General features: G+C 36.4%; 2 protein-coding genes across 4 annotated transcripts; both read right to left on the reverse strand.

The window, feature by feature from the left end:
• Positions 1 to 47: 47 nt before the first annotated feature.
• On the reverse strand, positions 48 to 14,392 carry tdrd7a (tudor domain containing 7 a). Of its 2 annotated transcripts, none has more exons than XM_084393985.1 (18): positions 14,353 to 14,392; positions 13,183 to 13,390; positions 12,084 to 12,228; positions 11,202 to 11,361; positions 11,044 to 11,123; positions 9,451 to 9,629; positions 8,005 to 8,435; positions 7,081 to 7,344; positions 6,782 to 6,968; positions 6,519 to 6,630; positions 6,226 to 6,428; positions 5,977 to 6,111; positions 5,801 to 5,884; positions 2,942 to 3,076; positions 2,616 to 2,726; positions 1,719 to 2,149; positions 1,439 to 1,599; positions 48 to 751 (listed from the first exon to the last, which is right to left on the reverse strand). In XM_084393985.1, the coding sequence occupies exons 2-18, from the start codon at positions 13,387 to 13,389 to the stop codon at positions 531 to 533; spliced, it is 3,246 nt and encodes a 1,081-aa protein (XP_084250111.1). In that variant the 5' UTR covers position 13,390; positions 14,353 to 14,392; the 3' UTR covers positions 48 to 530. The 2 variants fall into 2 exon arrangements, with proteins under 2 accessions (XP_084250111.1, XP_084250110.1); XM_084393984.1 differs by lacking the exon at positions 14,353 to 14,392 and adding an exon at positions 14,115 to 14,350.
• Positions 14,393 to 14,957: 565 nt separating this feature from the next.
• Positions 14,958 to 25,450, reverse strand: stra6l (STRA6-like). Of its 2 annotated transcripts, none has more exons than XM_084403303.1 (18): positions 25,232 to 25,450; positions 24,353 to 24,413; positions 23,969 to 24,069; positions 23,736 to 23,866; positions 23,434 to 23,554; positions 23,238 to 23,283; positions 22,915 to 23,043; positions 21,306 to 21,373; positions 21,106 to 21,217; positions 20,864 to 21,020; positions 20,198 to 20,273; positions 20,014 to 20,095; positions 19,839 to 19,887; positions 19,455 to 19,572; positions 18,772 to 18,891; positions 18,411 to 18,574; positions 17,034 to 17,180; positions 14,958 to 15,662 (listed from the first exon to the last, which is right to left on the reverse strand). In XM_084403303.1, coding segments are annotated over exons 1-18 (1,905 nt in total). In that variant the 5' UTR covers positions 25,234 to 25,450; the 3' UTR covers positions 14,958 to 15,441. The 2 variants fall into 2 exon arrangements, with proteins under 2 accessions (XP_084259429.1, XP_084259428.1); XM_084403302.1 differs by lacking the exon at positions 25,232 to 25,450 and adding an exon at positions 25,133 to 25,212 and having other exon boundaries at positions 14,997 to 15,662.
• Positions 25,451 to 27,116: the final 1,666 nt, after the last annotated feature.

Consider the following 27,116-nt stretch of genomic DNA (forward strand, 5'->3'; position numbering starts at 1 on the left):
CAGCCCACCAATCAAGTTTCAGAGACAAATGAGTCACCCAAGTGTATCGGGTTGTTGTCTTTTCGTTTAATGGTTCGAACCAAATATTAACTTAGAAATTAAACAAACATGAGAACCAAAATACAAATGTTCTTTTACAATTAGGCCATTTTCCTTTCAGAAGACACACAGAAAGACCACAGCAAATAAATCAAAGTGCAAAACCAAGAGTATAAACAATACAAAGCAGTAGTGTCTCACACAAAATCAACATAAATAAATCAAATTACTCCAAGACAAATGGCCCTATGGTAAAGACACAGTAAATGGAAGCTGTTCAGGTAAGAACGAGTTAATTTGGCAATGGTATAATATTATTATTTATCACAACAGCAAAAACAGGTAAAGAAATCCCTTTCCCAGGGCACTCGGAACGATAACTGAAACTATTCGTGAACGTGTAAATAAAATGAGCTGACGCAACCACGCATGCTTTTGAATTCTAGATCCAGATTTCAGCATGGTTCTGGGAAAGGGTATTTGTAACAGTCTCAAGCAGCACTGCTGATCTCATCTAAAAACTCCACCATAATGTTGTGGATCCAGATGTCATTGTCCTCTTGTGTGGTGTCCACCAGGTAGACAGAGATTTTGCGCTCCCAGGGCCACTCCCCCTCCTCAACGGACTCAATCTGGGCCACCAGCGGCTTTTTCTCAACGTGGTTCCGGAACACCATAGAAGCTTCCTCACACCAGGCCCCTTGCTTGACACCTGAAAACAAGTATTTTGCATGTAAATCAGAAGCATTAACACACGTGCATTATTTTTGAGGTAACTTGCAATAGGGCTGGGTGATGCATCAAATACTTACAATCTATTTGGTTAATAGCATAAAACATGACAACATCAGTATTGTGATGATTTTAACATTTTTATTTGGTTGTTAACTTTCCTAAAGAATATGCAACCAGCCTTTTGTCACGACTGGTTTAAGATAAATATACTTTATGAACTGATTCAATTTAAATCAGAGATGTTATTAATCACCGATTCCATACTTAATTTTGTGAAATCATTCAAAACTGTTCACACAAGTTCCTGTGTGGAATTTCACATGCTTTCAAAAAAGTAGTTGTAAAACAAAACAAAAGAAAATTTGCAGCTAAATATTACTATTTATTATACAGGTGCATTTATAAATATATCAAAATATTCTTCCTTTTGATCTTTTAGTAAAAAAGGCTTCTTTTATTTTAACCATACTTCCTTTAAAAAAAAAGTATCTACTATCCAACATTTCAGTGTTTGGCTGACATATATGGCTCCTCTGAAAGATACATAACTTTTTAATCCATTTCAGAGCAAATACAATGCGTTTATTAAATATTAGTAAAAGTCTGAAAAATAATAAAGATATAATTTAGTTTTAGCTCCATTTGGCTTCAACTTCTCTCTTACCAGCCAGCTGAGCAAAAATGCCCTGGAATGGCAGCTGCCTGAACTCATCAATGAGTGGTTGGAGCTGGGAATAGTTGATCAACTCGTACTTCCCATAATCCAATTCATACACAGAGACTAAGCCATTGGTCAGGACGCCCTTTACCAAAACACGATGCCAACTATAGATAAAGAGAGGTGACAAGACGAAGGTAGTGCGAAAGAAAGAAAAAGGCAGTCAATGATTTAGTTGTGTTATTTAGGTGACGAATTACAATCAGAGGTGCCATTCAGATCTTACTTGTTGTCGATCTTGGCAGCGTAGACATTATTTTTCTGGATGTTGATTTGGGTTACTTCTTGTTTGTTGTAGAACAGGATCATCTCTCCCATCAGCACTACTAGCTTGTACAGTTCCTGCCACGGCTGCAGCACAAAGTGCCCAGGGTGACATGCAACCGACACAAACACATCCATATTTTGCCCGACCAGTGGTAAGTCCATCTGAGGAGGCAATGTGAGGACCTTAGACTTCGTGGGAGATGTATAGGGGCTGTCCCCTGCCTCTGACAGGATAGGTTTGGAAACCCTGGCGATCTTGCTGAAGTAGACATCACGTTGCCAGAAAGGACATGAGGCTAGCTGGTGGTTAATGCTGCTCTGACGGTCATGAGCTCCATTTCCACTGAAGAGGTAGACGTGCACAATCCTGGTCTCATCAAGCTTGACTATCTAAACACACAACAAACATGCCAATAAATGGACATTGCAATATTTAGTTTTTGTGTAACATGAAAATACAGGAACTTTCTCTAGATGACCTGAATAACTCTACTTGGAAAGAATTATATATACACATCGTTTTACTCTTAAGACATTTTTTAGTGCAAACTATCCTTTTCGATCTGAATGATTTGGGAAAACGTGGAAAAATTTGGGTGTTAATTACATATTAATTATTATTATTACATAGTTACTGTAAATAAAAAGATATAAAGTTAAATAGTAATAGTATTTTAAAGTACAGCTGTAAAATTACAATATTTACATTACAGTTTGTTCACTTCAAACCAGAGCTTTTATTTTTGTGGAAATTTTGCAATGTGATAATTGCACTAATGCGATTTAAATATATTGTGCATCGCTAATCAATAATTAAAATCTATTTTTCAGTAAACAATAAATGAATGTGCAAGACCTTCATGCAACTGGGGACTTTGTTGTGGACTGTCTCTCTCAACCACAGAACGGCTTCAGGAGGCCAAACACCCCCATCTGCATTCAGATCCTCCAGGAGGCACTTTATAGCCTACAGGGGCAGAAATATACAACAATTAATTTAATTTATAAAGCAGACTAATGCAATTACAGCACTCCCTAAATGCCAAACGAGTTATTTTATAATTCAAAAACAAAAACTCACAGCTTGACTCATGACTTAAATGAGACAATGGCCTGCACAGTTGTAGTAAGTGATGAGCATGAATGGAAATGAGTGAGGGGGAAAAAATGAGATGTGTGTACCTGAGGTGGTATGGTGATGAGCTCTCTGAGGTAGATTGGTGGGATCTCCCTGAGCTCGCTAACCTCCAGAGAAGCAGGAAGTCCCAGATCCAAAAACTGGATGTCCAACACTTGACTGCCATGAAGGGTAACGATCTACACACAGATGAAAAGCACATTCATATAACCAATTGAACTAATTTAATTTTCACTAGGGCTGCACAATACTGGGAAAAAAAACTGACAATGTGGTATTTAGTTTTTCTGAAACATATTGCGATATAAAAACACAGGAATGATGACTCGATGACTTGAATAGCTCTATTTGGAAAGAGTGATTTTGTAGGAGAGTACATCTGCATATAAAATATAAATGCTAAATATTTACATCTATTAAACCTATGAGTCCATAAAGTTTCTCCTTTGCCGTCAACAGGTTCACAGACGCTTCATTACAAATCTAGTGAAATGAGTGCCGCACGTGCACTCAAATGCACGCTATAAGCAAATCAAACTCACAGAATATACAAAGATGAGGTTCGTGTGGAATAGCATTTACTGCCAATTTATATGTGCGAGTAGAGTTGGGCATCGTTTGATTTCAAAAATACCACAGCAAAAACAACTGGACTAAATAAAAATGTTAAACATTCAAGACAAGTGAACAGTAATACTATAAGAACAAAAACAAATTAACAATAGCACAAATAAATACAATTGAACAAAGCTAAGGAACAAAAATAACAATGCATAGTTTTCTTTTTGTACAATATAGATAGATCAATTCTGATTACAGTTACAAAAGTTATTCAGTCAAGACGAGGGATTTTTCCCTTTGTTCTATGATTATCGTCCAATATACTACAGGGCTTAAAGTGAAAAAAAATCTCACTTAGGGGGGGGGGGGGGGGGGGGTTTAGACAGAATTTTAGACTGTTCTAAAATAAAGTTGTTATTATAATAAAAAAACAGAGAGATATATAATGCGTTTTTTATTATAACAACAACTTTATTTAATGATATAAGTAAAAACATAATAAATATATAATATAGAACACATATTTAGCAAAATACTCTCTATAGCTCTTTTTTTCTAGCCAACTAACGTGCTATATCCTATATTATGGTCATCAAATGGCTTTCCTGAGGTAAATGTTATGTGACAATTGTTCTCCAGCTGTTTTATTGACCCATTTGTTTCATTGATTGGTCGATATTATGTATGATTTTACTGTATCTTTCAACATTGTTCATTCGTGTTTATTTACTAGCTAGAGATGATAGGTTCACCTGCCGCTAGGAATCTGTCCTGTCCACTGATCTATATAATGTCATTCTATATAGATCAGTGGTCGCGTCACATTTACAAGCGCCAAAACGGTATTTACTGTTTGAATTTCGTAATAAAAGTGACAGAATCTGAGAGCTGAGTTTTTTTTACATCATAAGTAACCTGCTCTGTCTAGTCTGTCGTTCTCCGTGTCCTCTTTGCTTCGATTTTTCTGTGCGTGAGAAAATATATGTGTGTCGTGAGAGCGTGTGAAAAGTGTCAGGGAGCTTGATTGACAGGCGATCTAACCAATCATAATCCGCCATCCGCCATTTTGTCCGACAAAGCAGTCAGGAGAGATAGCAGATTAACATGGGAGAATTTGAACTTGAAAAACGGAATGTACTGACACTTTCCGCGGTTTAAGGCAACATTCCTTCTTATGTTCATTCATGTTTATTTGATGCTATAAATGAACTAGAAGGAAGAGATGATCGGTTCACGAGCAGCTTTAACTGATGCTCTACAGCGATCTGTCAGACACATTTAAGAGCCACAAAACGGTATGTATCGTTTAAATTTCTTTTTAAAAAATGACCAAATTTGAAAGGTGAGACTTTGTTTAATATGTTTAATATCAAAAGTAACCGAAAAGTAACCTGGTCTGTCCTGTCTGTCAGCGTGTTGTCAGTCTCCTCTCTGCTCCGCGATGTATTTTTCACTGCATGAGAACATGGTGTGGCATGAGAGCAGCGTGGCTTGTCGGAGATAGCGATAGTAACTAAGGGGGGCGGGTCTTTGCGAATGCATGAGAGTTAACTGCGAACTGGTTCACTTCCTGCACAAGATCCGCCCTCCTCTCTAGCAATTGGCTAAGACAACCTAATATCATGCTCCAATTGGCTGTGACAGCTGTGCGTGCTGACTCTTGAATCAAGGTGGTAGGTTGAAGGGGACCGGTGTGTTATTCAAGTCATATTAGGGCCTGTTCACATATCGCGTCTTTTGCGCGCTCAAGTTCGTTATTTCAAATGTAGCCGCGCGGTATGCGTGCTCATAATGGAAGCGACGCGCTCATTTTTTTCAAGCGTGTCCGCGCCGATAGTGCCTCCGACTGTAATTTGCAGCCTGATAAATAAATTTTGCATGCGCCGGAGGCCGGACCTGCCCTCAAGCCGGAAATCCGGCCCCCGGCCGGAATACTTTAAGCCCTGATACTATTTGTTACACGTGTGTTTTCTTTCTCAACTGTTTACATTCACATAAGACCGAAACGACTGCGTTTACAAGGAGACTTTGACAATTTTGGTATATGTGCATTCAAGCATAAGCATAACTCAAATCAGTATCGCACACTAAGAGAGGAGTCCCGCTGTATGCGCGCTTTGGATGTGTGCACAAAGAAAACAGAAAACGCATCTTCTTGCGCTTGAAAATGGTTTGAAATCACATTAAAAAAAGCGCACACAGGAATCGATACCTGACCTTTAAGTATCCAATTCCAGAATTGGAATCGATTTTCAATTTCCAGCCCTATGTGTGAGGAGAATTATCTCCAGAGTAAGAACATGACATGAGTGATGAAGGGAAAAAGTGGAATGTCTTCTCACCTCTGCTCTTGCCCATTTGCCCTTGTATTTAGCTAGGCACACTTTCCCGCAGAATGGTTTGGACACCAACAGCTCCCATGTTAACTTAGAAACACATAAGAGACATGTAATGCTCCCATGATCATATACAGCTAACAGAAGCCTAAAATCAAAGACACTGAATTTAATTATTTTACCTGAGAGATGAAATGTGCCTCAATCTTGTCCATGATGTCTTTAAGTTTGGCCTGGCCTCGAGAAGGCAGCTGACAGTAAATACTGCCATCAGAGCACACATTTGTCACACACACGTTTGTGTACACGCTGTTCACCTGAAGAGACAAGAGGGAGAAAAACACATTATTATTATTCATTCATTTTGTTAAAAAAAAAAAAAAAAATGCAATTTAATAATTTTGTGATTTATAATTTTATTTATAATTGACCTGTAGAGGATTCTCCATGGACTTATCCTGCAGGGCTTTCAAGCATACAGCGCTCACATTGACATCATCGTTATGAGAAGTGTCATAAAGCACAATAAGCGGTGTGTCCCCTCGCTCCAGAATCTCAGCCAATAGCGTACGACCAACAGCTAATGATTTCAGAGTTTTCAGAACTACCGCATCTGTACTGAATTGCTCCAGACCTAACAAGCAAGTGAATGTGAACACAAAAAGGAATTAAATAACATATTACTCTCTCACACATATACACAAAGGCCTCTGATAAATGTTACCTGCAAGTTGACATATCGTTCCCTGAAAAGGAAGAGTCAGGAACTGATCCCTCAGCTGGAATATCTTCTTCCTGCTGACCACCTCAAAGAACCCATGATCCACACAATACACCTACGAAAAGGAAAGATGAAGTTAGAGATGCACAGGTCGACTGCTAAAATAACTAGAAGCAGATGATACAGGAAGCCTCACACATTCAAGTTACAAATAGCCGTATATGCTCTTAAGTTGTCAATGAAGTGGATGCAGAAGTGTCCGGTACCTTCACGTTGTCCTCTGTGACCTGGTGAACCTGAGCTCTTAGTACTGCATCTTCCTCCATAGCAACTGCCACCAATTGTCCAACTTTTGGGGAGAGAAGACGAAGTCCAGCGCCAACTGTATTATAGAATTGAAGCATAGCCTCCTCCATCACCTCCAGAGCTTTAGAGTAGCCTTTACCGACAAACCTGAAAAATAAGACAGCATCATGAATCCACAATCTAAAATAATGAAAATAAAAGAACTTCAAAGAAATTCATCTTGTATCTAATAATAAAACAGTGGTTTTTTGAGCGTTACCGGAGAACAACGTTGTTGGTGCTGCTGACCTCCATCACCAAAACAGACATATACTCTGCCGCTGGGATAACCAGAGGAGGCACATGTGGATTGCTTTCACAGAGCATAAACAGCGGTGGTGGGCGAGGACGGGGCTGTGTCTGCACCTGGCATGGTAGTGCGTACAGTATGGCTCTCTTTCTATTGTCCGGCATGGGGTACTCAACCATACACGTATCTGCCAACAAAGACAGATCCTCCAACACGTACTGTGGAAACTCGCACCTGAGAGACAAGCAGAAAATGTATTTTTTTTAAAGGCGCGGTAAAAAATATTTCACTGTGTTACTCTCTCATACATCTTATTAAAGCAATGATCAAAAGTGACAGTAAAGACATTTATAATGTTACAAAAGATTTCTATTGCAAATAAATGCTGTTCTTTACCATTCAAAGAATCCAGGCCAATACTGTGAAATGTGTTTCCACAAAAATATTAAGCAGAACAAATGTTTTCAAAATTGCTAATAAGAAATATCTCGAGTAGAAAATCTGCATATTAGAATGATTTTTGAAGGATCATGTGACACTGGAGTTATGATGCTGAAAATTCTGCTTTGCAATCACAGAAATAAATAGATCTTTAATAGAAAACATTAAGTTATTATAAATTAATATTTCACTGTATTGCTGTTTTTTATTTATTTTTGCTCAATTAAATGCAGACTTCTTAAAAAAATATATATGTATATTTTTTTAAACGTACCGACGCCAAAGTTTTAAATGGTAGTGTGTATACTACATTTTGCTACACTAGTACTTTTAATGTGTTATTTGGCCAAGATTGAATATTCATTGATATTTCTTCATATTTTATGCATTAGCATACTTTACTGAATAAAGTATGCACTCTACAAATATACAGTAATCAGCATAGCATCCTACCCAAAGGCCTCTGGGAAAAGTTGTGGAAGTGCATGAGCCCACAGGCCATGGCTGTATTTATTAAGCAGCTGCCGCAGCTTCTGCTTGATCTCTGGAGTCAGAGGCTTTTGAGAGGGTGGAGTGGAGGGAGGGGTGATGAGCGAGTTGGAGTGAGATTTGGGTGTTTCAGGGAGAGTCAAATCCAGCATGGTGGAGTTGGGCGATGTTGGACTCAAGGGTGCTTTGGATTTCTGGGTTGAAGGAGGAATGTTAATGGCAAGAGTTCTGAGGATGCGGGTAGTTTGCTGGGCAGGTGTTGGCTGTTTCCTAAACGCAGTGTTAGGAGACTGTTTGCATGGAGCTACAGAAGGCACAGTGCTTGGTTTAGGGGCAGAATCCATGACAGGGTACACCAGGCGGTCCACTATGTTATTGCTGCCTGGCTTTTCAACCTAAAGGACAGCAGAGAGAAAGAAAACAAAATGATAATTTATCATATAACGATCACCAACTTTATTACATTAAAGGTTCAGTATGTGATTTCTGAAAACACTGTTGATATTTGAAATCAACCCAGTCCCTTCATTGCTCCGCCCCCAAAATGCATGAACACAAAATGCAAGATTGGATCACAGCTGAAGCAAAGCAAAATAATGCTTCGCAAAAATAGGCTAGTCAAGCTAATGCGCAGTGGAAGCGCACGTCTGACTGTTTCTATAGGAATTTTTATTCTTTTAGTAATTGTCATTTTTATTAGTTTTTTTTTTATTTATTTAAATTTAGTTCGTTATTTAGTTAGTTGCCAGCATGGTTTCTGCAGGTTTTATGAAGGTATATTTAATAATTTAAGACCTTTCAAGATAAACTAAAGAATTTTTTTTAAATAAATTGAAGAGAAAATATGTCAATGTGTTCTCTAAATGTAAATAGGGAGAAACAATGAGTTGTCTTAACACTTCAGAGTTTGAAAATACAACTTTCAACATATCCATTACTTTTTAATTCATTTTACAAACAAAAAGTAGCTTGAATCACTCCCAACCACTAGAATACAAAAATAACTCTTGACATTTTTTTTTTTCTAGTGCAGTTGTCTAAAGATTCTTAATTCAAGATACATTTACTTAAGATGCAAAATGACAAAACAAAGTACTGTATTCCTTGAAATCAATCAAAATTAAGCACATTTTTTATTAAAACAAGTACAAATCGACTTAATTCAAAAGGAAGTTTTCATAAAACTCATTGACAGATATTTGTTCTTGTTTTAATCAAACTCAATTTTGTTAGATTTTTCAAGACTATTTCACATTTGCAGATGGCCGTAAACATCGATTTACGGCAAAAGAGTAACCCCTGACTTGACGCATGACATATTGACAAACTTATTGAAGTCATGTAGTTAGATGGGAGGGTACAGGGTGATTTTAGTAGTCAGCATGTGTTTGTGTTTTTCAGTTCTCTCACAGTGCAGATGTGTGTCCACGTCTCCACTTCTTTGTGCATGTGGAGCTCTTCCTGGAACATATTCTTGTATAGCTGAGGGATTTTGGACAGCCAGACTCCACTGCAGTACTTCTGCAAAATCTGTTTGATCCGACCCTGAACCACCTCAACATTAGCACGGTTTACGGACTTTTTCTGAGCTGAAGAATGCAACACAGAAACAAACGTCTCATTTAAATTAATTGAGTATATCAAAAACAGAGATTATAAAACTAAATGAATTAGCATATCCTGAAGACAATACAGTGCTGCAGTGATGAGATATTTTTGTAGGCCATCCCAGAAGTTACCTTCACCCTGGTTTCTTTCTTAGACAAAAAGCCAACAGGATTTTCCCATTTGGCTTTTGGATTATTACAGAAAATAGGCTCCATGTAAGACAAAAGTTAATGATGCTTATAGGTTTTGTTAATCAAGTTAATCTTCAGACTTGAACTCAAGTTATGAATTCTGAAGTCTAAATACAATCGGCAGTTGTACAGCACCGATACAGGACTTCAACGTCACCACCACTAAGCTGGTGAAAATCTCTAAATCTGACAGTTTGATGACATTTAATGTCCCAAGAGTCTCTGAAGTCCCATTTAGTCACTTGTGGGGTATTACTGATGTTTTATATGTTGTAGAAAAATAAAAGTGAAAATGAACTGACTTAGCTTGTCAACCATAAACATTATTTCAGGCATTTAACCAAAACCCCATTCAAAAACATTAATTGACTAACAATGGAACGAAAAAGCAAAAATGCTAACTTTTTCCAGGTTTTATGATTCATTCCTGCCGCACTATACAGTCCATCATTGCTTGCAAGGCAGGAAAATAAAGCCTAGGTTTTAAGCATTAGGTTTAGTGATAAGTTTAGGTTTCAGTTAGAGCTGCACGATTAATTGTTAAAAGTTCGCAATTTCATTCCTAAAAGACAAAGATTTGGCCATATCTATTAAACCTTTGATAAAAATCACACCGAAACATTCAAATCTGTGTTGCCGCTGAGCCAGAAAAAGCAGTTTGGCTGTCTAGATATGAAACCGCTCCAAAAAAAAAAGAGTCTTTTTAATTACACAGTATCACTATTTCCATGTTATAAATATTCAAAAGATCACAGAAGTACGGATAAAAGTTTATATTTCAGATATAAACACTGATGTCTACAGATGCAATCAAAACACCTTTTGAAAGTAATTACGATTGTATCGATTACATCGTTACACCACTGGGTGGCAACAAGTGACTTACATTTATTTGTGATTGAATCATTCAAGAGATTAGTTCAGAATAGCTGTATTAGTTCAGAAAAACGAGTAAAGCATTTATGAGTGAGTCGTTTGAATCATTCATTCAAACTGATTTTTTAAATAATTCATTCAAATTAATTAAGAAAATGTAAATGGACAGCAGCAATTAACATTTTGTCAGAACCTCTAGTAAATTACATGTTATTTTGTTTAGTTTTATATTCAGAATCATGGGAGAATCTATTTTAGACAAAATATTGTGATTCTTTATTTATCCAGAATTATGCAATTTATTAATAGGGCAAAACGTGAGGTTTACCTGGTGTCCCACTGGTCTTATGAGGTGAAGTCTTTATTTCTGTATTGATCTTGATGGGTACAAATGTATTTCCCCCCAACCTAAAATCACATAAGTGTTTTGATGAATATTTTGAGAATGTATTAATGCTCACAAGTGTTTTGACTCGCATCACTCACCCTAGTGATTTCCTGTTTGGTTGACGGGAAGGAACCCGGGAGGAGGGGAGGTCACTACTGTAAAGCTGTCTCTGGTTAGGGTAGAAACTAGATTTGGATGCGGTGCCTCGAGCGGGATGAGTCATGTGGCCAGGTTGCCGCAGAGACAAGCGAGGTTTGGCTGCAAAGACCAAAACAGTTAAACCACATCAATAAACAAGCACATACCATGAAGGGCTAAATGACGGACTGCAGGATGCCAAACAGTTTGTGGCGTTAGTGTGAAACGGTGACCAACTGGCACAGGTATAGTCACTCACCACACACATACAGACAAGGTTGGTGGGCAAAGACACATCATTAAACCCTTTAAATAAGCTCTCTCTTGGGACGTGGGCACACAAACTAGATTTTCAATGTCATTAATCCCATATTTACTTGATTTATGTGGTTAACGTTCTCTTTTAAAGGTGATGTGTATTAAAACACTTTTCCTATTTTACAACTAAAGAACACACACACAGAAAATAATAAAATCCATTTAAGGTTTTGCACTTCACACAATTTAAGCTTAAGTTTATTTTAAGATATACGCCATTCAATTATGAATATCAAAATAACTGAAACGTTATATTTACATTTCATTTAGCAGATGCTTTTCTCCAAAGCAACTTAGAAATGAGGACTTCAACAAGTGATTCATCTTAAGGAGACAATAACACGAGAAGTGCTTGCAATACAAAGTTCAACTCAAACATCGCCTAGAATAGTACAAAAGAAGCTAGAAAAAGGAGTGAATATTATGAAATGCAAAACTTATGAAATTAACCACAAAATTATCATCACATTAGCCAAACAGCATCTCTCACTGGGGCCTTTCGTTTGTCTGTGCCTGTGTGTTACCGTTATATGAAAACAAAGAGGAAGACTTTGCTCTCATTTGGAAGTTCAGTAATTTAGAGCAGCCAGACTTCTTCACATTCTTCTGCCGGGCGACCAGCTGTGCGATGTGTGCCGTCTCCTCACACACACCAGCAAAACACATGACCTACAAACATACACAAAAAGTGTGTCACATTATAGTTTGGTTCTGGCATGATAATACATAGACTAATCAATAACTGAACATTTTCTTTATCGTAAGTGTTAAAGGGGTATTCCACTTTTTTTGGAAATAGGCTCATTTTACAACTCCCCCGGAGTTAAACAGTTGAGTTTTACCGTTTTCGAATCCATTCAGCCGAACTCCGGGTCTGGCGGTACCACTTTTAGCATAGATCATTGAATCGGTCAAGACCATTAGCATCTCTCTCAAAAAAATGACCAAAGAGTTTCGATATTTTTCCTGTTTAAAACTTGACTCTTCTGTAGTTAGATCGTGTACTAAGACCGACAGAAAATGTAAAGTTGCGATTTTCTAGGCTGATGTGGCTAGGAACTATACTCTCATTCCTGCGTAATAATCAAGAAACTTTGCTGCCATACCATGAGTGCAGCAGGCGTAATGATATGACTCAGCGCCTGAAAATAGTCCCCAGCTCAGTAACTTCCAACGTGACCGGGACTAAGTTTGTCTAACCTATTAGACCTATTTTCAGGCACTGCGTCATATCATTACGCCTGCTGCACTCATGGTACGGCAGCAAAGTTTCTTGATTATAACGCGGGAATGAGAGTATAGTTCCTAGCCATATCAGCCTAGAAAATCGCAACTTTACATTTTCTGTCGGTCTTAGTACACGATCTAACTACAGAAGAGTCAAGTTTTAAACAGGAAAAATATCAAAACTCTTTGGTCATTTTTTTGAGAGAGATGCTAATGGTCTTGTCCGATTCAATGATCTATGCTAAGCTATGCTAAAAGTGGTACCGCCAGACCCGGAGATCGGCTGAATGGATCCGAAAACGGTAAAACTCAACTGTTTAACTCTGGGGGAGTTGTAAAATGAGCCTATTTCCAAAAAAAGTGGAGTATCCCTTTAAGATCAAGTGAATGCATCACCTCTCCAGCACTGGAGCGCTCAAGCCGCACCACACCGGGAATGCTGCGCAGAAAGCTCTCGAGATTGGAATGGCCAAACTGCCGGAAAGGAATCATCTCTCCTGTCAGAGCCCGGTAATCTCCCGGAAGACGGACCATGGCCACACCGTGCTTACTGCTCTGAAGAACAGCTCGCAGCATCTTTTTCACCAACTCCACATCACTCATCCTGCACTCAACACAAAGACAATCAATTGAAGACAGCATTTTTGTGACCTAATGAGTTGGCAATCTAGATAGAATTTTGGGCATCACAGGCACATTCAGAGTCATACGAATAATGCTAGTTATCCAAAAATACTGTCTAGGTAGCCATCTTTCTGTGAGACTAATATGCTTTTAAGGTTTATAGTTAGTTATGTCTGTGGTAATTAAGGAATGCTTTGAGTCTACATAACAATAGAGCGACCCATCAAAATCAAGCTGTATAACAGAACAATGGTACACTTTTAAATGAAAAGTTCAGGTCAAATTAATTAACCCAAAGAAACCCTGTTTGAAATTAAAAAAGAAAAAATATTTTACTAGCAAATGATTGCAAAAAACGATTAAGCGTTGTACAAACATTTATTTTATTTTATTGTTGTTTAAAAAGGTACAGTCTACGTGTTTTTTCCCACTTCGTTTTCCAAAAATGTTTGAACATACAAAAATAAATATATTTCTCATATTATTATATTGTGAACTTAAACTCTTTTAAACTTATTTGTCATCGATCCCTTAGACTGAAATCATTTTCATGCCAAAAGTAACTTAGGCCTAATGGTTTGTGCTTGGTTGAATGTCGTGATGTTACAAACATCCCCTAAAAAATACAGTTTTTACACAATTTTATATTTTAAAGGCTGACTAATTTTGGTAGTAGGGATCAGCCGAGATGACCTTACACTTACTTAAAACATTAGCATTAAATAATTCAAATATCAGAAAGACAGGCGGGAACTTGGAAGCTAACTTTCATCAGACCGTAATTAACCAGCTAACGTTAACGTTAAGCATGCGATGCTACTGATTTAACATTATTATTCCGTTTCTTTAACCCTGTAAAAAAAAAAAAAAAAACGTATTATTGCCAAATCATAAAAATATCACCAAAACTTTATTAAGGGAAGAACTGGTAATTAAACTCACCTGATTGCTTTTTCTCTTCACACTAAATTAGCCGTTGAATATCGCGAGCACACGACACGTGTATTTGGTATCACTCCGGATACGTCATACGTCATCTGAAAACGTCAAATTTTAGAAAGCCAAAAAAATAATAAAATAAAATAATTCAGCTGAATCCAAGTACGTTATTAACTAATTCTATGATATGCACTCAACAAATAAATAAATAAATATATAAATAAACCCCAACGTCCCTGACTAGACTTGTTTGAAGGGCCACCCAGACATCCTTTTAGGCCTATGCTATATAGAGTAAATATTCTTCTGAAGCATTTAATATAGCATTTAAATACCTATTAAAATGGGTAATCTTGCTCTGTAAAGGTGCTGAAGGCAAAAGGCGATAAATAAAACTCATGCTGTGAGAATTCAGGGTGATGACAGTCATGTGCTCACACACCAGCCTCTGACTAACTAAACTTAAAAACTATTCAGTAAGGAATCAGTGGAGAAAAAGCTTAAGCTTCAGAAAAAAAATATTCAGATAAGTGAATACTTATTATAGTAAAATAATATTCATGGACTTAGACTTTCAAAACTTACCAAAAAGTACTAAGGTGGTATTTGATTTAATAGGCTATTTATTTATTTATTTGTAATTTTTTGTGACATACACCATAATGTTAATTCACCAAAACAAATATTTCATATTTTTATTACAAAATACTATTTGACCAAAACGCCTTCAATCAAACATTAAAATTTGTTACAGAAGCTCATGAAAAACATTAACTCTGTAAATACGACGGAATCTAGCATTTTCTCAGTCCAGTTTGCTGATAAAATTGAGTTCGTTACACATTAACGGAACGTTCTCATTCTAGAGAACATTTTATTAGTCAAAACAATTTGACATGCAGATGAGTCATCAATCATTTTGGTTCTTTGTATCAAAAAGACAGAAGTCTCTTTTGTCAGTAGTGCAACAGCATATACAGTGGAGTTTCAGACACAATCTTCAGTTTTGAAACATGCTCTCTGTCTTCACACAGATAGACACCCTGACACTGATCTGCTTTCCAGGAACCAGTTTCAAGAGCTAAAGTTCTTTCAGATGTCTAACTGTGTTGGTTCTGTTTCGGGAGTTTTGTTGTTGACCAGTTCATTTGCTTGTTGAGCCTGTGAGGTGATGGTTCGGGCCAAGAGGAGCGGGTCTTGGTTGTCGTTCTGTGTCAGTGTTTTTCTCTTTCTCATCATGATGAGTGCAGGGTTCCTCAGCAGTGTGTAAAACAGCAGCCAGCGCACACGTACTCTGCCCCCTACTGAACATCCTGTTAAACAGCAGACAGGCAAAAATATTTGATTGGATTTAAACGTACAGTATGGAATTTTTCGCCGCTAGGGGTCGCTAACCTCTTACAATAACAAAGGCGTAGTTTGATGACGCAACATTAGCTAAGAATTATGGATCTTGTCATCAACGTCAAGCCGACTGATCTAATAATGTTTATGGATGAGTGAATACATCTATGTTTTTATCATGACTGTGATATGAAGCAGGTCGGGATTGCTAAGAGACAGCTATCAGCTCCACACGCGACGCGAGTCCCGCGGATATAAAAGGAATATGGACATTTCATTCTACCGAACTAAGTTACACGCAAGTGCAGAATTACAACTCACAGGTCAGTTTATTAGACAAATTAAACTTGTGAGGTAACGCAGCGCTGTTTCACTTGGTCTAACATTAAACTAGCACACTAAACTGCATTTGAATGTGTTGAAATGTATGTGTTAGTTTGTCTGTATGAGACTAGCAGTAAGCTAGATCAACATTAGAATAACATACAGATCATATTCTAACATTTTATCATTGTTGAACTATATAACATTGATTAGTTTTATGTAAATGTTCTCACCTGTTTAATAAAGTACATGTAGGAGCGGTGGAAGTCTCGGACGTGGAGCTCTGGTTTATATACTGTCTATGGGAGCTCTAGGCATCTCGAAAACACAGCGCTGATATTGATTCTCGTTTTAGTTCTCCTTTTTTATCCAAAGTCTGCTTGCCATGGTCCATAATGTTTGAACGAAACAACAACAGCGTGCAAATAGACATTGCAAACTACACAGTTGTCCACGTCAGTCGCCTTGGTTACTATCAGAGGGCTCTGGTTGCTATGGCAGTACGAGCGGAAACCAGGGACAACGCGGATATGACGCCATTGGCGGTAGAGATGTGCGGTTTGCGGTTACAGCCGCGGACTGATCGGGCGGATGACGTGACGAAAAATAATATTTTAATTAAATTCGGGCGGGTGGATCAAATGAAAAATATATGTATACACCAATCAGCGGATGGCGGGCGGGTGCGGTTTTGAAAATTGGTCAAAAACGTTGGTGCGGATGGATGGCGGACGGATGATGAGTTTTGTGACGCGGTTGCGGATGAAATAATAGCCCATCCGCGCATCTCTAATTGGCGGCGACAAAACGGAAATAAAGAAACGGGACGTGTCTTCGAATTAAATTACAAATTTCTCCTTGTTTGAAAGTTGTTGGAAACAGTCGGGATAATGTAAGTACACAACTAAAAAAAAATATATAACATAGATATAGTGATTTTTGCTATTTTTAAAGCAAAAAAGTTACATATTGTGCCTTTAAATGTGTGCTTTGGTTCAGATATCTGTTATTATTACCTGTGCTATTGCTAAAAGTTGCATAAGAGGGCACTGCAGGTCCCCGTTTCTCCACTATTCTCCCCAGCAGTAGATGGCAGAAAGACACCATAACTGGGTTGCTGTGGTAATGATCAGCAAATATCATCCCTATCCATGTGCTATATCCTGCCGCAAAAAAATAATAAAAAAATGATAACCATTGTGCAGAAAAACTGTAATTAATCTTACATTTTAGAGCTTGTAAGGGAAATATTCCATCACCCAATTATAATAATATATATATTTAAAAAAAAATATATATATATATATATATATATATATAATAATGAAATAATTAACATCATAATTATCATGTTCCTATTATCAACTTTAAAGGGTTAGTTTACCCAAAAATGAAAATTCTGTCATAAAATACTCATCCTCATGGCGATCAGACCCTTAAGACCCTTAAGACTTTCGTTCATCTTCGGAACACAAATGAAGATTTTTTTTGATGAAATCTGAGAGATTTCTGTCCCTCCATTGACAGCTACGCAACTACCACTTTGACGCTTCAAAAAGTTCATAAAGTGATCGGAAAACTAATCCATATGATTTGAGCTGTTTAGTCCAAATTTTCTGTCCAAAGACTTGATCGCTTTATATGATGAACAGATTTAATTTAGGCTTTTATTCACATTTAAACATTGATCAGCAAACATAAACTGAAGCTCAACTGAACCTGCTTGACATGCGAGAACAAACCTCATTGGGTCTTGCTGAAGCTCAAACGTGCTGCGTAACACGAGAATTAACCTCATTGGTTCTTGCTGAAGCTCAAATGTGCTGCGTAACACGAGAATGAACCTCATTGGTTCTTGCTGAAGCTCAAACGTGCTGCATAACACGAGAATGAACCTCATTGGTTCTTGCTGAAGCTCAAACGTTATGCGTAACACGAGAATGAACCTCAATGGTTTTCGCACGTCAAGCGAACATGCTTGAACTTTCGTTTACCATAACTGATGTGTGAGTTGATGAATGTTTATATGTGAATAAAAGCCTAAATTAAATATGTTCATCATATAAAGCGATTGAGTCTCTTCAGAAATGTTTTGACTAAACCGCTCAATTCACATAGATTTGTTTTACGTTCTCTTTATAAACTTTTGGAAGTGTCAAAGTGGTAGTTGCATAGTTGTCAATGGAGGGACAGAAATCTATCAGATTTCATCAAAAATATCTTCATTTGTGTTCCGAAGATGAACGAAAATCTTACGGGTTTGGAACGACATGAGGGTCGACATGAGTAATTAATGACAGAATTTTCATTTTTGGGTGAACTATCCCTTTAAGACTAAAATGATATTTGGAAATTTACGTTTTCACTGCACAGCCCTGCATATGCCATATTACCTGGATCCATGGACTCATAGCCGCGCTGCATGATGGTCCGATCAATGCGCGACACCAGCCATGTACCCACAATGCAGCTGCTTAAAAGGCGCAAAATACAATTGCTCAACCCCATAATCACATTATAGAAGAAGAAAAAGTAGTTAAAGCAGTGGAACGCTTTTCTGTGGAAGAACAAAAGAGAGATGAGTTATTTCAGAAATATCTTTTAAAAAAAGATTTTATGTTTCATATTTATAATTATATATTTCACTCAGGGCACTTTAGAAACCACATTGAATCATGACTGTTTAAGGTCATATATTTATAGACTCTTCTATTTGTTTTTAATTTTATGAAAATTGCTTTTTAATGGTCCCACCTGTTGTTGATTGCAAGAGGCTTTTCTTTGTCTTCAGGTGAGAGTTTGTCCTGCAGGAAAAACACTTGGACCAAAATAATCTGCCCTACCACCAAGGCTATAACTATGAAGATTGTGAGCCTGAAATTACATAAAAACACAATTTAATGCTACTTAAACAGCATCTTTAATAGATAATTATTAGAATTTCATAAAAATGTTAGGGCGTTGGCTATAAAACACACTACTGTTCAAAAGTTTGCGGTCAGTAAGAATTTTCTTAACACTTTCCGTAAAGATGCACTAAATTAATCAAAACTGACAGTAAAGTAAATTTATAATGATACTTTTCTAACTATTTCAAATAAACACTGTTGTTTTGAATTTTCAACTCCACAAACATAAGAAGCAGCACAACTGTTTTCAACATTTATGATAATGAGAAATGTTTCTTGAGCATCAAATTAGCATATTAGATTGAAGGATCTGAAGGATCATGACACTGAAGACTGAAGTAATGATGCTGAAAATACAACTTTGCCATTTTTTTTATATATATTAAAATAGAAAAGTTATTATACTAAAAAAAACTTACTGACCCCAAACTTTTGAAAAGAAGTTTATAATGTTGTCAAGCAAATTCAAAAAATGGCCTAATGATTATGCTTATGAAAATAATGTGGACTTGAAATGTCAGAACTCACAAAATGACGCCAACACTAGAAAGCCAGCTGAGAAATTGCCCCTTCTGGATTGGTAGAACAACTCCATACACAAACATTAAGGCAAAAAGGAACTGCACAAAGTGAACTATCAGAAACCCTGCAGAAACAAAAAATAATTTTAAGCAATGCAGCAAACCATGTCTTCAAATTATTCCATATATTTGAGTCACACTGACTAAAAATAGGAAAATAGCAATGTATGCCAAGGGACAGATGCCCGTGAAGCTAATGACCTCTCTGAACAGAAGATAACATTTATAAGCTGATCTCACCACATTTTCTGAGGCCAGGATATGAGGTCACAAGAATATCAATACATGGAATCTGAATAACACAGTTCAAATTTTAAAGAGTTTTACATACCCCACAGAGTGAAGGCAATCTGCCAGCCTGAATATCTTGTTATAGCAGCCTGAGAGAGAAAAGCATTCGGTATAATGATGAGCCGCCAAAATGCCACAGAGTTTGTCTATTTAATGACGTTTTAACCTCAATCTTAGAGGAGACCCTATGAATCCCTTCACAAATCTTTACTTACCACGCTGACTGCAGGACTTGGTTTATGGAACTTCTCAGGAAGAAAAGTTTTTTGCCCCCTCCACAACCTCTTTATATGTTTCCTGCAGTCATAAATGCAGCTCATTGTTTCAAGTTTTTTTTTAAATTAATAAAATTGCTATAGTGTTGAATTTTATATATAAAACCTGCTTAAGCAAGCATACCTGTAACAGACTAGCACATGAAACGTGTAAGTAACAGATGTCAGAGTGGAAAAAATGGTTGTCGCCAGCCACGACCCTAATACAAAAATATTAAATATTAAATAACTATAGATCTATCTATCTATCTGTCTATATCACTACTGTTCAAAATTTTGTAGTCAGTAAGAGTTTTTAATGTTTTTAAAAGATGTCTCATGCTCACCAAGGCTGCATTTTTTAAATAAATAATACAGTAAATACAGTAAAATCAGTAATATTGTAGAACATTATTACAATTCAAAATAATTGTTTTCTATTTTACTCTTGTAATGCCAAAGCTGAATTTTCAGAAGACATTATACACCAGTCTTTAGTGTCACTTAGTGATCCTTATAATATGCTGGTTTGGTGCTCAAGAAACATTTCTTCTTATTATCAATGTTGAAAACAGTTGTGCTGCTTAATATTTCTGTGGAAATTGTGATTGTGATTTTTTCTTCAATAAATAGAAAGTTTGAAACAAGTCTTTACTGTAGCTTTTGATCATTTTAATGCATCTTTTCTGAATTAAAGCATGACATTCTTTTTAAAAATATCTTACTGACTCCAAATATTTGAATAGTATTGTCATATGTACAGAGACTGTAAATATAAACAAAAAGACAAGAGAAAAAGAAAAAATCTTACTTCGTGCAACAATGCTGAACTCATTCATTCTGGGAATGAGGGATGTGAAAATGTTGTCTGTTTGATTGCAGGATGATGCTATCTCTGCAAGTGAGTCCTTCAAAGCATCTAGTTTGTCAAAGGTGTAGTCACTCAAGCTGTAGTCTGCTAGGGTCATCTGTAAATAGGCAAACACATTTGCATTGTCTGAAGTTACTAATCAAAAAACAATAATGCATGTCCGCAAGTGAGTGCCAACTGACCATGTACAAACCAATCAAAGAGATAATGCTTGTGCCAATCATTCTGTTAGGGAATTTAAAGTGAGGATCCCAGTCATACACTTTTCTTCTGAACCAACTCTTTTCTTCCGGCCTGAGGGACAATAGAAGAATGAGTATCGGCTGATTGGTTTGAATACAGTACAGTGATAAATGCATGTTCATGTTGGATGAGTGCTTACTGTTCAGAGGGGCGTTTCAGTAGAGTCTGTACATATCTGAACTGATGGAATTGTAGATCCTCCTCATTCTATTTATCAGAGAAACATTTATTTATTTACTATTGTTAATTGATAAACATACTATTGTTTAATCTTAATTCATATTCGTTTATTATAGACTACATACTAATGTTCATTTATACAACTTAACTCTTTCCCGGCCAGTGTTTTAAAAAAAAAAGTTGCCAGCCACCGCCAGCATTTTTGATCATTTTCACAAGTAGTTGTATGAATATCTGAACATGCAATATATTAAAAGAAAGAACATACCCTCGGCTTTTAAAGAATTAAAACAAAACAAAAAAAGTTTTGTTGTAGCTTCAGCTTCATGCAATTTTGTTTTTTAATCAACAATTGTTTTTGATCGAGTTATTTTATAGACCTATATGCATATAATAACATGTTATATCGATATGTGATGTGTTTTGATCAGGAGATTCATTCAGTATTCCTTCAGAAGATGTGTAATAGCCCCCCCTACCATATAACAGTGAAAAAGCCGGAAATTTCCATCAATGGTGGGGAAAGAGTTAAAATGTTAAAAATGTAGTGCTTATGTAGAAATTAACACTCTTAAAAATGGTTCCAAAAAGTGTCATAGAATAATCATTTTTGGTTAAATAAAGAACGTTTCAGTGAAACAGATCTTACATAAAATAACCTTTTTTTTCTTAGTGTGAAGAACATTTTAATAACCTAAATAACCTTTTTTCCACTATAAAAAAACATTTGTGCAAAGGAAAGGTTCCATGAATGGCACAAAGGCGTGTGACTGTTCAAGTCTCTGTCTTTGGATCATTGTTTTCAATAATGTGCTTTTTTGTCCTTTGTTGTGTATCTTTGGATTATGTTATGTTGTATATAAATCCAAACAATCAAAAAGCCATTCTTTTTTAAATCTCCTCATTCTTTGTGCAAGGTTGCTCAGAATGATAGGGCCTGATAGCCCCTGATAGGGCCATTATGGGAGGGTCTTTGTCTTTCTCAGGTGTGAAAGACATTAATATTCATGATGTGTTCACGCCTCCTCGCATAGAGCTTTCTTACACAAAACATGTCTTACAAATTTAAAATCGATATATTGTTTTATCTGAATGAGTTGTCAGGATGATTTTCACATAGTTTTGGAGCAAATATTCTAGGCTACGTGATGCAATTTTCAAAAGTCTTGTGAAGAAATAATCAGTATGCGTTTCATGACCTTATTTCAGTGACAATTTTCACTGAACCACGCTCAAAACTACAAACTTTTACATACATGCTGCTGACATATTATTGTAGAAGAGTTTGTGCTGAATACAGTGTAATCAGACTTTAGCCATGAAAATGTCACAAGTAACAGAAATAAGCACAAATGTCAGAGCATGTCAGAACACCTCCAGGGCCCAGAAAACATCTCAGACCCCAGAGGGTTAAAGGTTCTTCATGAAACCATATGCTAATAAAGAACCTTTATTATTAATAAATGCTGTAAAAGTAGGCTACTTTATTATCTAATGCCAACGAATTGAACCTTATTGTAAATTATTAACATAAAATTTATTCCAACAAGACTGTCTCATGATCTGACCTCATCAGCTTGTAGCTGCAGGTGGATTCTTACTGCCTTCACAATGATATACACAAACCGTCCCAGGAGGAAAAGCAGGCACAGGAAGAACGGCCACAGAATGATCAATTTCTCGTGAGAACCTAAAAGCTGCAACCAGCAAAATGTGTTTTAATTATCCACTATCCCTACAACTACAATGCTATATCAATTGTATTCATTCAAAGACACCATTGCATGCTTTGTATACTGAGGGATAATAATCTTAACATGCAAACATAAACGTAATAATATAAAGTTAATAATTAATAAATGAAAGTTAATCATTAATAATATTCACCAACCCTTCCAGAGGGACAGCTTATCGTGGCATACAGTCTCACAATGAGCCTGAAACCCACAGAATAGTCAACAGTCAGTTCAACACACAATACAAAATCCTACAGCTACAAGTACAAACAGAGGAGTAGTGAGCTAGGCCAAGATTTCAGACTAAAGGTTTTATCTACAGTGTGTGTGTGAGTAGTTTTTTTAATGTACCACATGAGTGTGTAGAGAAGACCTAAAGCCCCTCCTAGTACTCGGTGTGGCGTTGACAGACAAGCAAAGAATGGCAGGTACGCCACGCCAACTTCTATCGCTCCTACCAGGTACAAAATAGCTGCAAGAAATGCACATATAGATCAACTGTAACTTTCTTTTAAGTAACATTACGTCATTTTGTTACATTATAAATGTGTTTACTGTCACTTTTGATCAATTTAATGCATCCATTTCTTTCAAACCTTTGAACGGTAGTGTATAACAAATATAAAATATTTGCATTGTTATAATTAAACTACCTTTAGCCCAGTTAGGCACATTAAATGGTGTGTAGGACTCAGAGAAAAGCTGAATCACACTGGGAGCAATAGCACCAAATGCAAAACCATAAGACCATCGGTTACTTAGATTGCCAATGAAATCCAATGGACTGCAAAGGAAAATACACACACAAACAAAAAGTCTTTAGACAACTAAAAACACAGATGAATATTAAATGCAGAACTTCAGATTTTGTTTCAAGATCACTCACACCACAATGCCAAATCGACCCCTGAGATACGGAAAGCGATCCTCAAAGGGCTGAGCCTTCGCTCTGCGCTGTACAAATGAAAGCAGAAACACAATGCAGACCTGAAACACAAAGAAAATAAACCCCATTACAAATACACTCTGAGAGAAGTCTAATGATGCAATATTCTAATAAAGTAGTAGGGAACTTGCAGTGGCATCAAACAGTATTTAGGCAGCAGTTCACACAAACTGATTAAGTAGCTGCAAAAATTGTATTCATGTAATCGTGACAATTCTTATCTAATAGTGTAGCAGCATCAGTATGCTTTTGTAACACAAAAGTGTTGGATGTTAAATCCTGAGGGAAGAGAGTTCTGTCTGGACAAATGCAGGCATTACTCACAGCAGGAACAAGAGAGCAATGCAGGAACAAATCCAAGGAAATTCCATTCTGACATTCCTCCCTGAGAGAAAGATAGAGAGAGTAAAAATGAGAAAGAATGAGCAAGGGTTTAGAGCACAGCATGAATGTATGAATGAATCAAATGGAAGCTGAATGAAAACAGCTCAGATGATTCAATTCTGTAACACTTGATCAAAACATAAACTAACCCACTTACTTTAATAAAAGTGGGCATTATTTTCAGGGTAATTATCAATATTGTTTTATTGTTATTATATAAGATGTTGTGTCCTAAAAAAAGTATCTATCTGAACATCGACAGATAAGATTTATCACACACCAGTGACCTAAAAACACTTCCCCTATCAACAGAAAAATGATTTTTGCTCCATCATTTTGCAAGATTTGACCTAATTCTAGGACCTTTGTCTGCAATACACTTTGCCTTTGTTTAAAATACACTATTTTTCCAATTTATTTTTAAATAATTTTAATGATTCATAAAATTTTACAACAATTAACCATTAGCTTGTCTCACAGAACAAAACATGCGTTTAATATGTCTGTTAATGACTTATTTTTAAAGAGATAATTACTAATATGTTTTTCTGTGATCGGTTTTATTGGTTTAGGTAAATGACATTTAATAAAAATTAAACAATCTTGTTTAAATACAAATTTAAAACTTTTAGTTAAGTTTAAACTCTTAGCATGAACAGTGGCCGACTCATATTACCAAATAATAATAATAATAATAATAATAATAAAACCTCATATTACCTAAACATTAAAAGGCAGAATGTCTTTCCAAGTACTGTAAGTGTCGACTATTCTTTTCCTGTTATTCTGAAAAGTGTTTCAAAAGCAGAAGTAACTCACATGATTTCTGCGATGACTCCCGTTCTGCTGGTGAAATACAGGAGCGATCTATTGCTCTGTTAGACAAAGACTAGTTAGAGTAGTTCTCCGTCATAACAGACACTATAGTTCCAATAAACTATGACATGAAATACAGCTTTCACTTCATGAATAAGGATATAGATATCTAGTCACATGACTGGACAAACTTCGACCTAGGCCACACATGTAGTGTTACTCTCACAGAGAGAGATGTGCTAGTGCGTTTTATTGACTGTACTGTTACTGTGTAATAGGAGTTCAAACATAGATAAGACTTGCTGTTGAACTAGAGCAGATGATTTAGAGCTCGCTCCTTCTGTTTGTGTGTTATTAGCATTGCCCAGTGGCGGCATTACCATTAAATGGCATGGCATCTTACGCACAGAAGCCATTAGCACATGCTGCTTGTGCTTAGTGATACGTCCGGTGACATTTATTTTCATTGACTTGAGCTAACATGAACTAACAATGAACAGTATTTTTATTGAACAACGTTAACAAAGATTAATAAATACTGTAACAACCACATTTCTCATTGTTTGTTCATGTTAGTTAATGCATTAACTAATGTTCCCTAGTGGGAATTTATTGTAATGTGTTACCAATCTTTACATTATTTTAAAAGTAAGGTAAATTGGTGTATACAGAGAGTGTTATCTAATTTATGTCATGAAAAATTATCTGAGAAATCATGCACAGAAATGATCATATAAGTCAGAATTAAGTTAGTTAATATTGTCACATCATTCATAACACACAAAAACAAAAAACAAACTATAATCTACAATGCATCAGTATTAAGAACTTGGCATTTACGATGGTATTGAGATGCAGGCAGATAACAGGTGAGAATCGGATATGCTGCTGCTGATCAAGGAAATCAACACACGGGGGCGCTGTTGATGAGATGAGAAGAGTTAAAGGGATACTCCACTTTAAAATGAAAATTCTGTCATCATAATACTCACCCTCATGTTGTTTCAATCCTTTATGAATTACGTTCTTCTGCTGAACAGAAAGGAAGATATTTAGAAGAATATCAGTAACCAGACAGTTTCTGGTCTCATTGACTTCCATAGTATATATTTTTTCCTACTATGGAAGTCAATGAGACCAGAAACTGTCTGGTTACTGACATTCTTCTAAATATCTTCCTTTCTGTTCAGCAGAAGAAAGAAATTCATACAGGTTTGAAACAACATGAGGGTGAGTATATGATGACAGAATTTTCATTTTAAAGTGGAGTATCCCTTTAATGTGAATCATTTGCTATAGACTATTATATACCATTCATATATGCTATTTAATGTATGGAATATCTGCAGCTTCAAAATATCTTAGAATTTTTTAAGTTTCTGAAAGAAGCCCTTTTTACAGTAGTTTGATTATTTGTCTGTTTGATTAACATATTTTCATACAGTGACCTCAAAAGGTCAAGATAAAAAGACACTTGAACTCTTAAAAACCCTTAGCCTAAAAGTGTATGAGAGTTATTGCATTACATAACAAAATATCAAACGTGACAACAGCACACTTTGCCACAAAACATTTAGCAAAGAAAGAAGTTTGTTTGGTCACAATGTACTTTTGACACTTTCAGCTTGTCAAACGTTAGTGAAACATTTCTGGAATAAACTACACCTGTGGTTACACTGTAGCACACCTGTGTGGGTACTTGGCCGTTGCTACCTACAGGAGAAGTAGGCAATTGCCTAGGACCACTGGCTTTGAGGCAGGGCCTCCATCACCGTAACCTCCTAATCGATAACCCACCAATCAAGACGGGCAGCAAAATACTAGGCTTTTTCCCCCCATTGGAGATGAATTGTCATTCACCTGTAATGAAACCAATTAATGTCACTGT

Source organism: Rutilus rutilus (genome assembly GCF_951802725.1).
Source record: "Rutilus rutilus genome assembly, chromosome: 2".
NCBI lineage: Eukaryota > Metazoa > Chordata > Actinopteri > Cypriniformes > Leuciscidae > Rutilus > Rutilus rutilus.

Coding starts and splice junctions, on each gene's coding strand:
- tdrd7a (XM_084393985.1), bottom strand. CDS start 13,389: ATGAGTGATGTGGAGTTGGTGAAAAAGATGCTGCGAGCTGTTCTTCAG. Junction 12,229..13,182: donor AGCGCTCCAGTGCTGGAGAG/GTGATGCATTCA, acceptor GTATGTTTGTAG/GTCATGTGTTTTGCTGGTGT. Junction 752..1,438: donor CATTTTTGCTCAGCTGGCTG/GTAAGAGAGAAG, acceptor ACTTGTTTTCAG/GTGTCAAGCAAGGGGCCTGG.
- stra6l (XM_084403302.1), bottom strand. Junction 21,218..21,305: donor CTGAAACGCCCCTCTGAACA/GTAAGCACTCAT, acceptor ATTGTCCCTCAG/GCCGGAAGAAAAGAGTTGGT. Junction 19,573..19,838: donor GATTGCCTTCACTCTGTGGG/GTATGTAAAACT, acceptor TTGTTTCTGCAG/GGTTTCTGATAGTTCACTTT.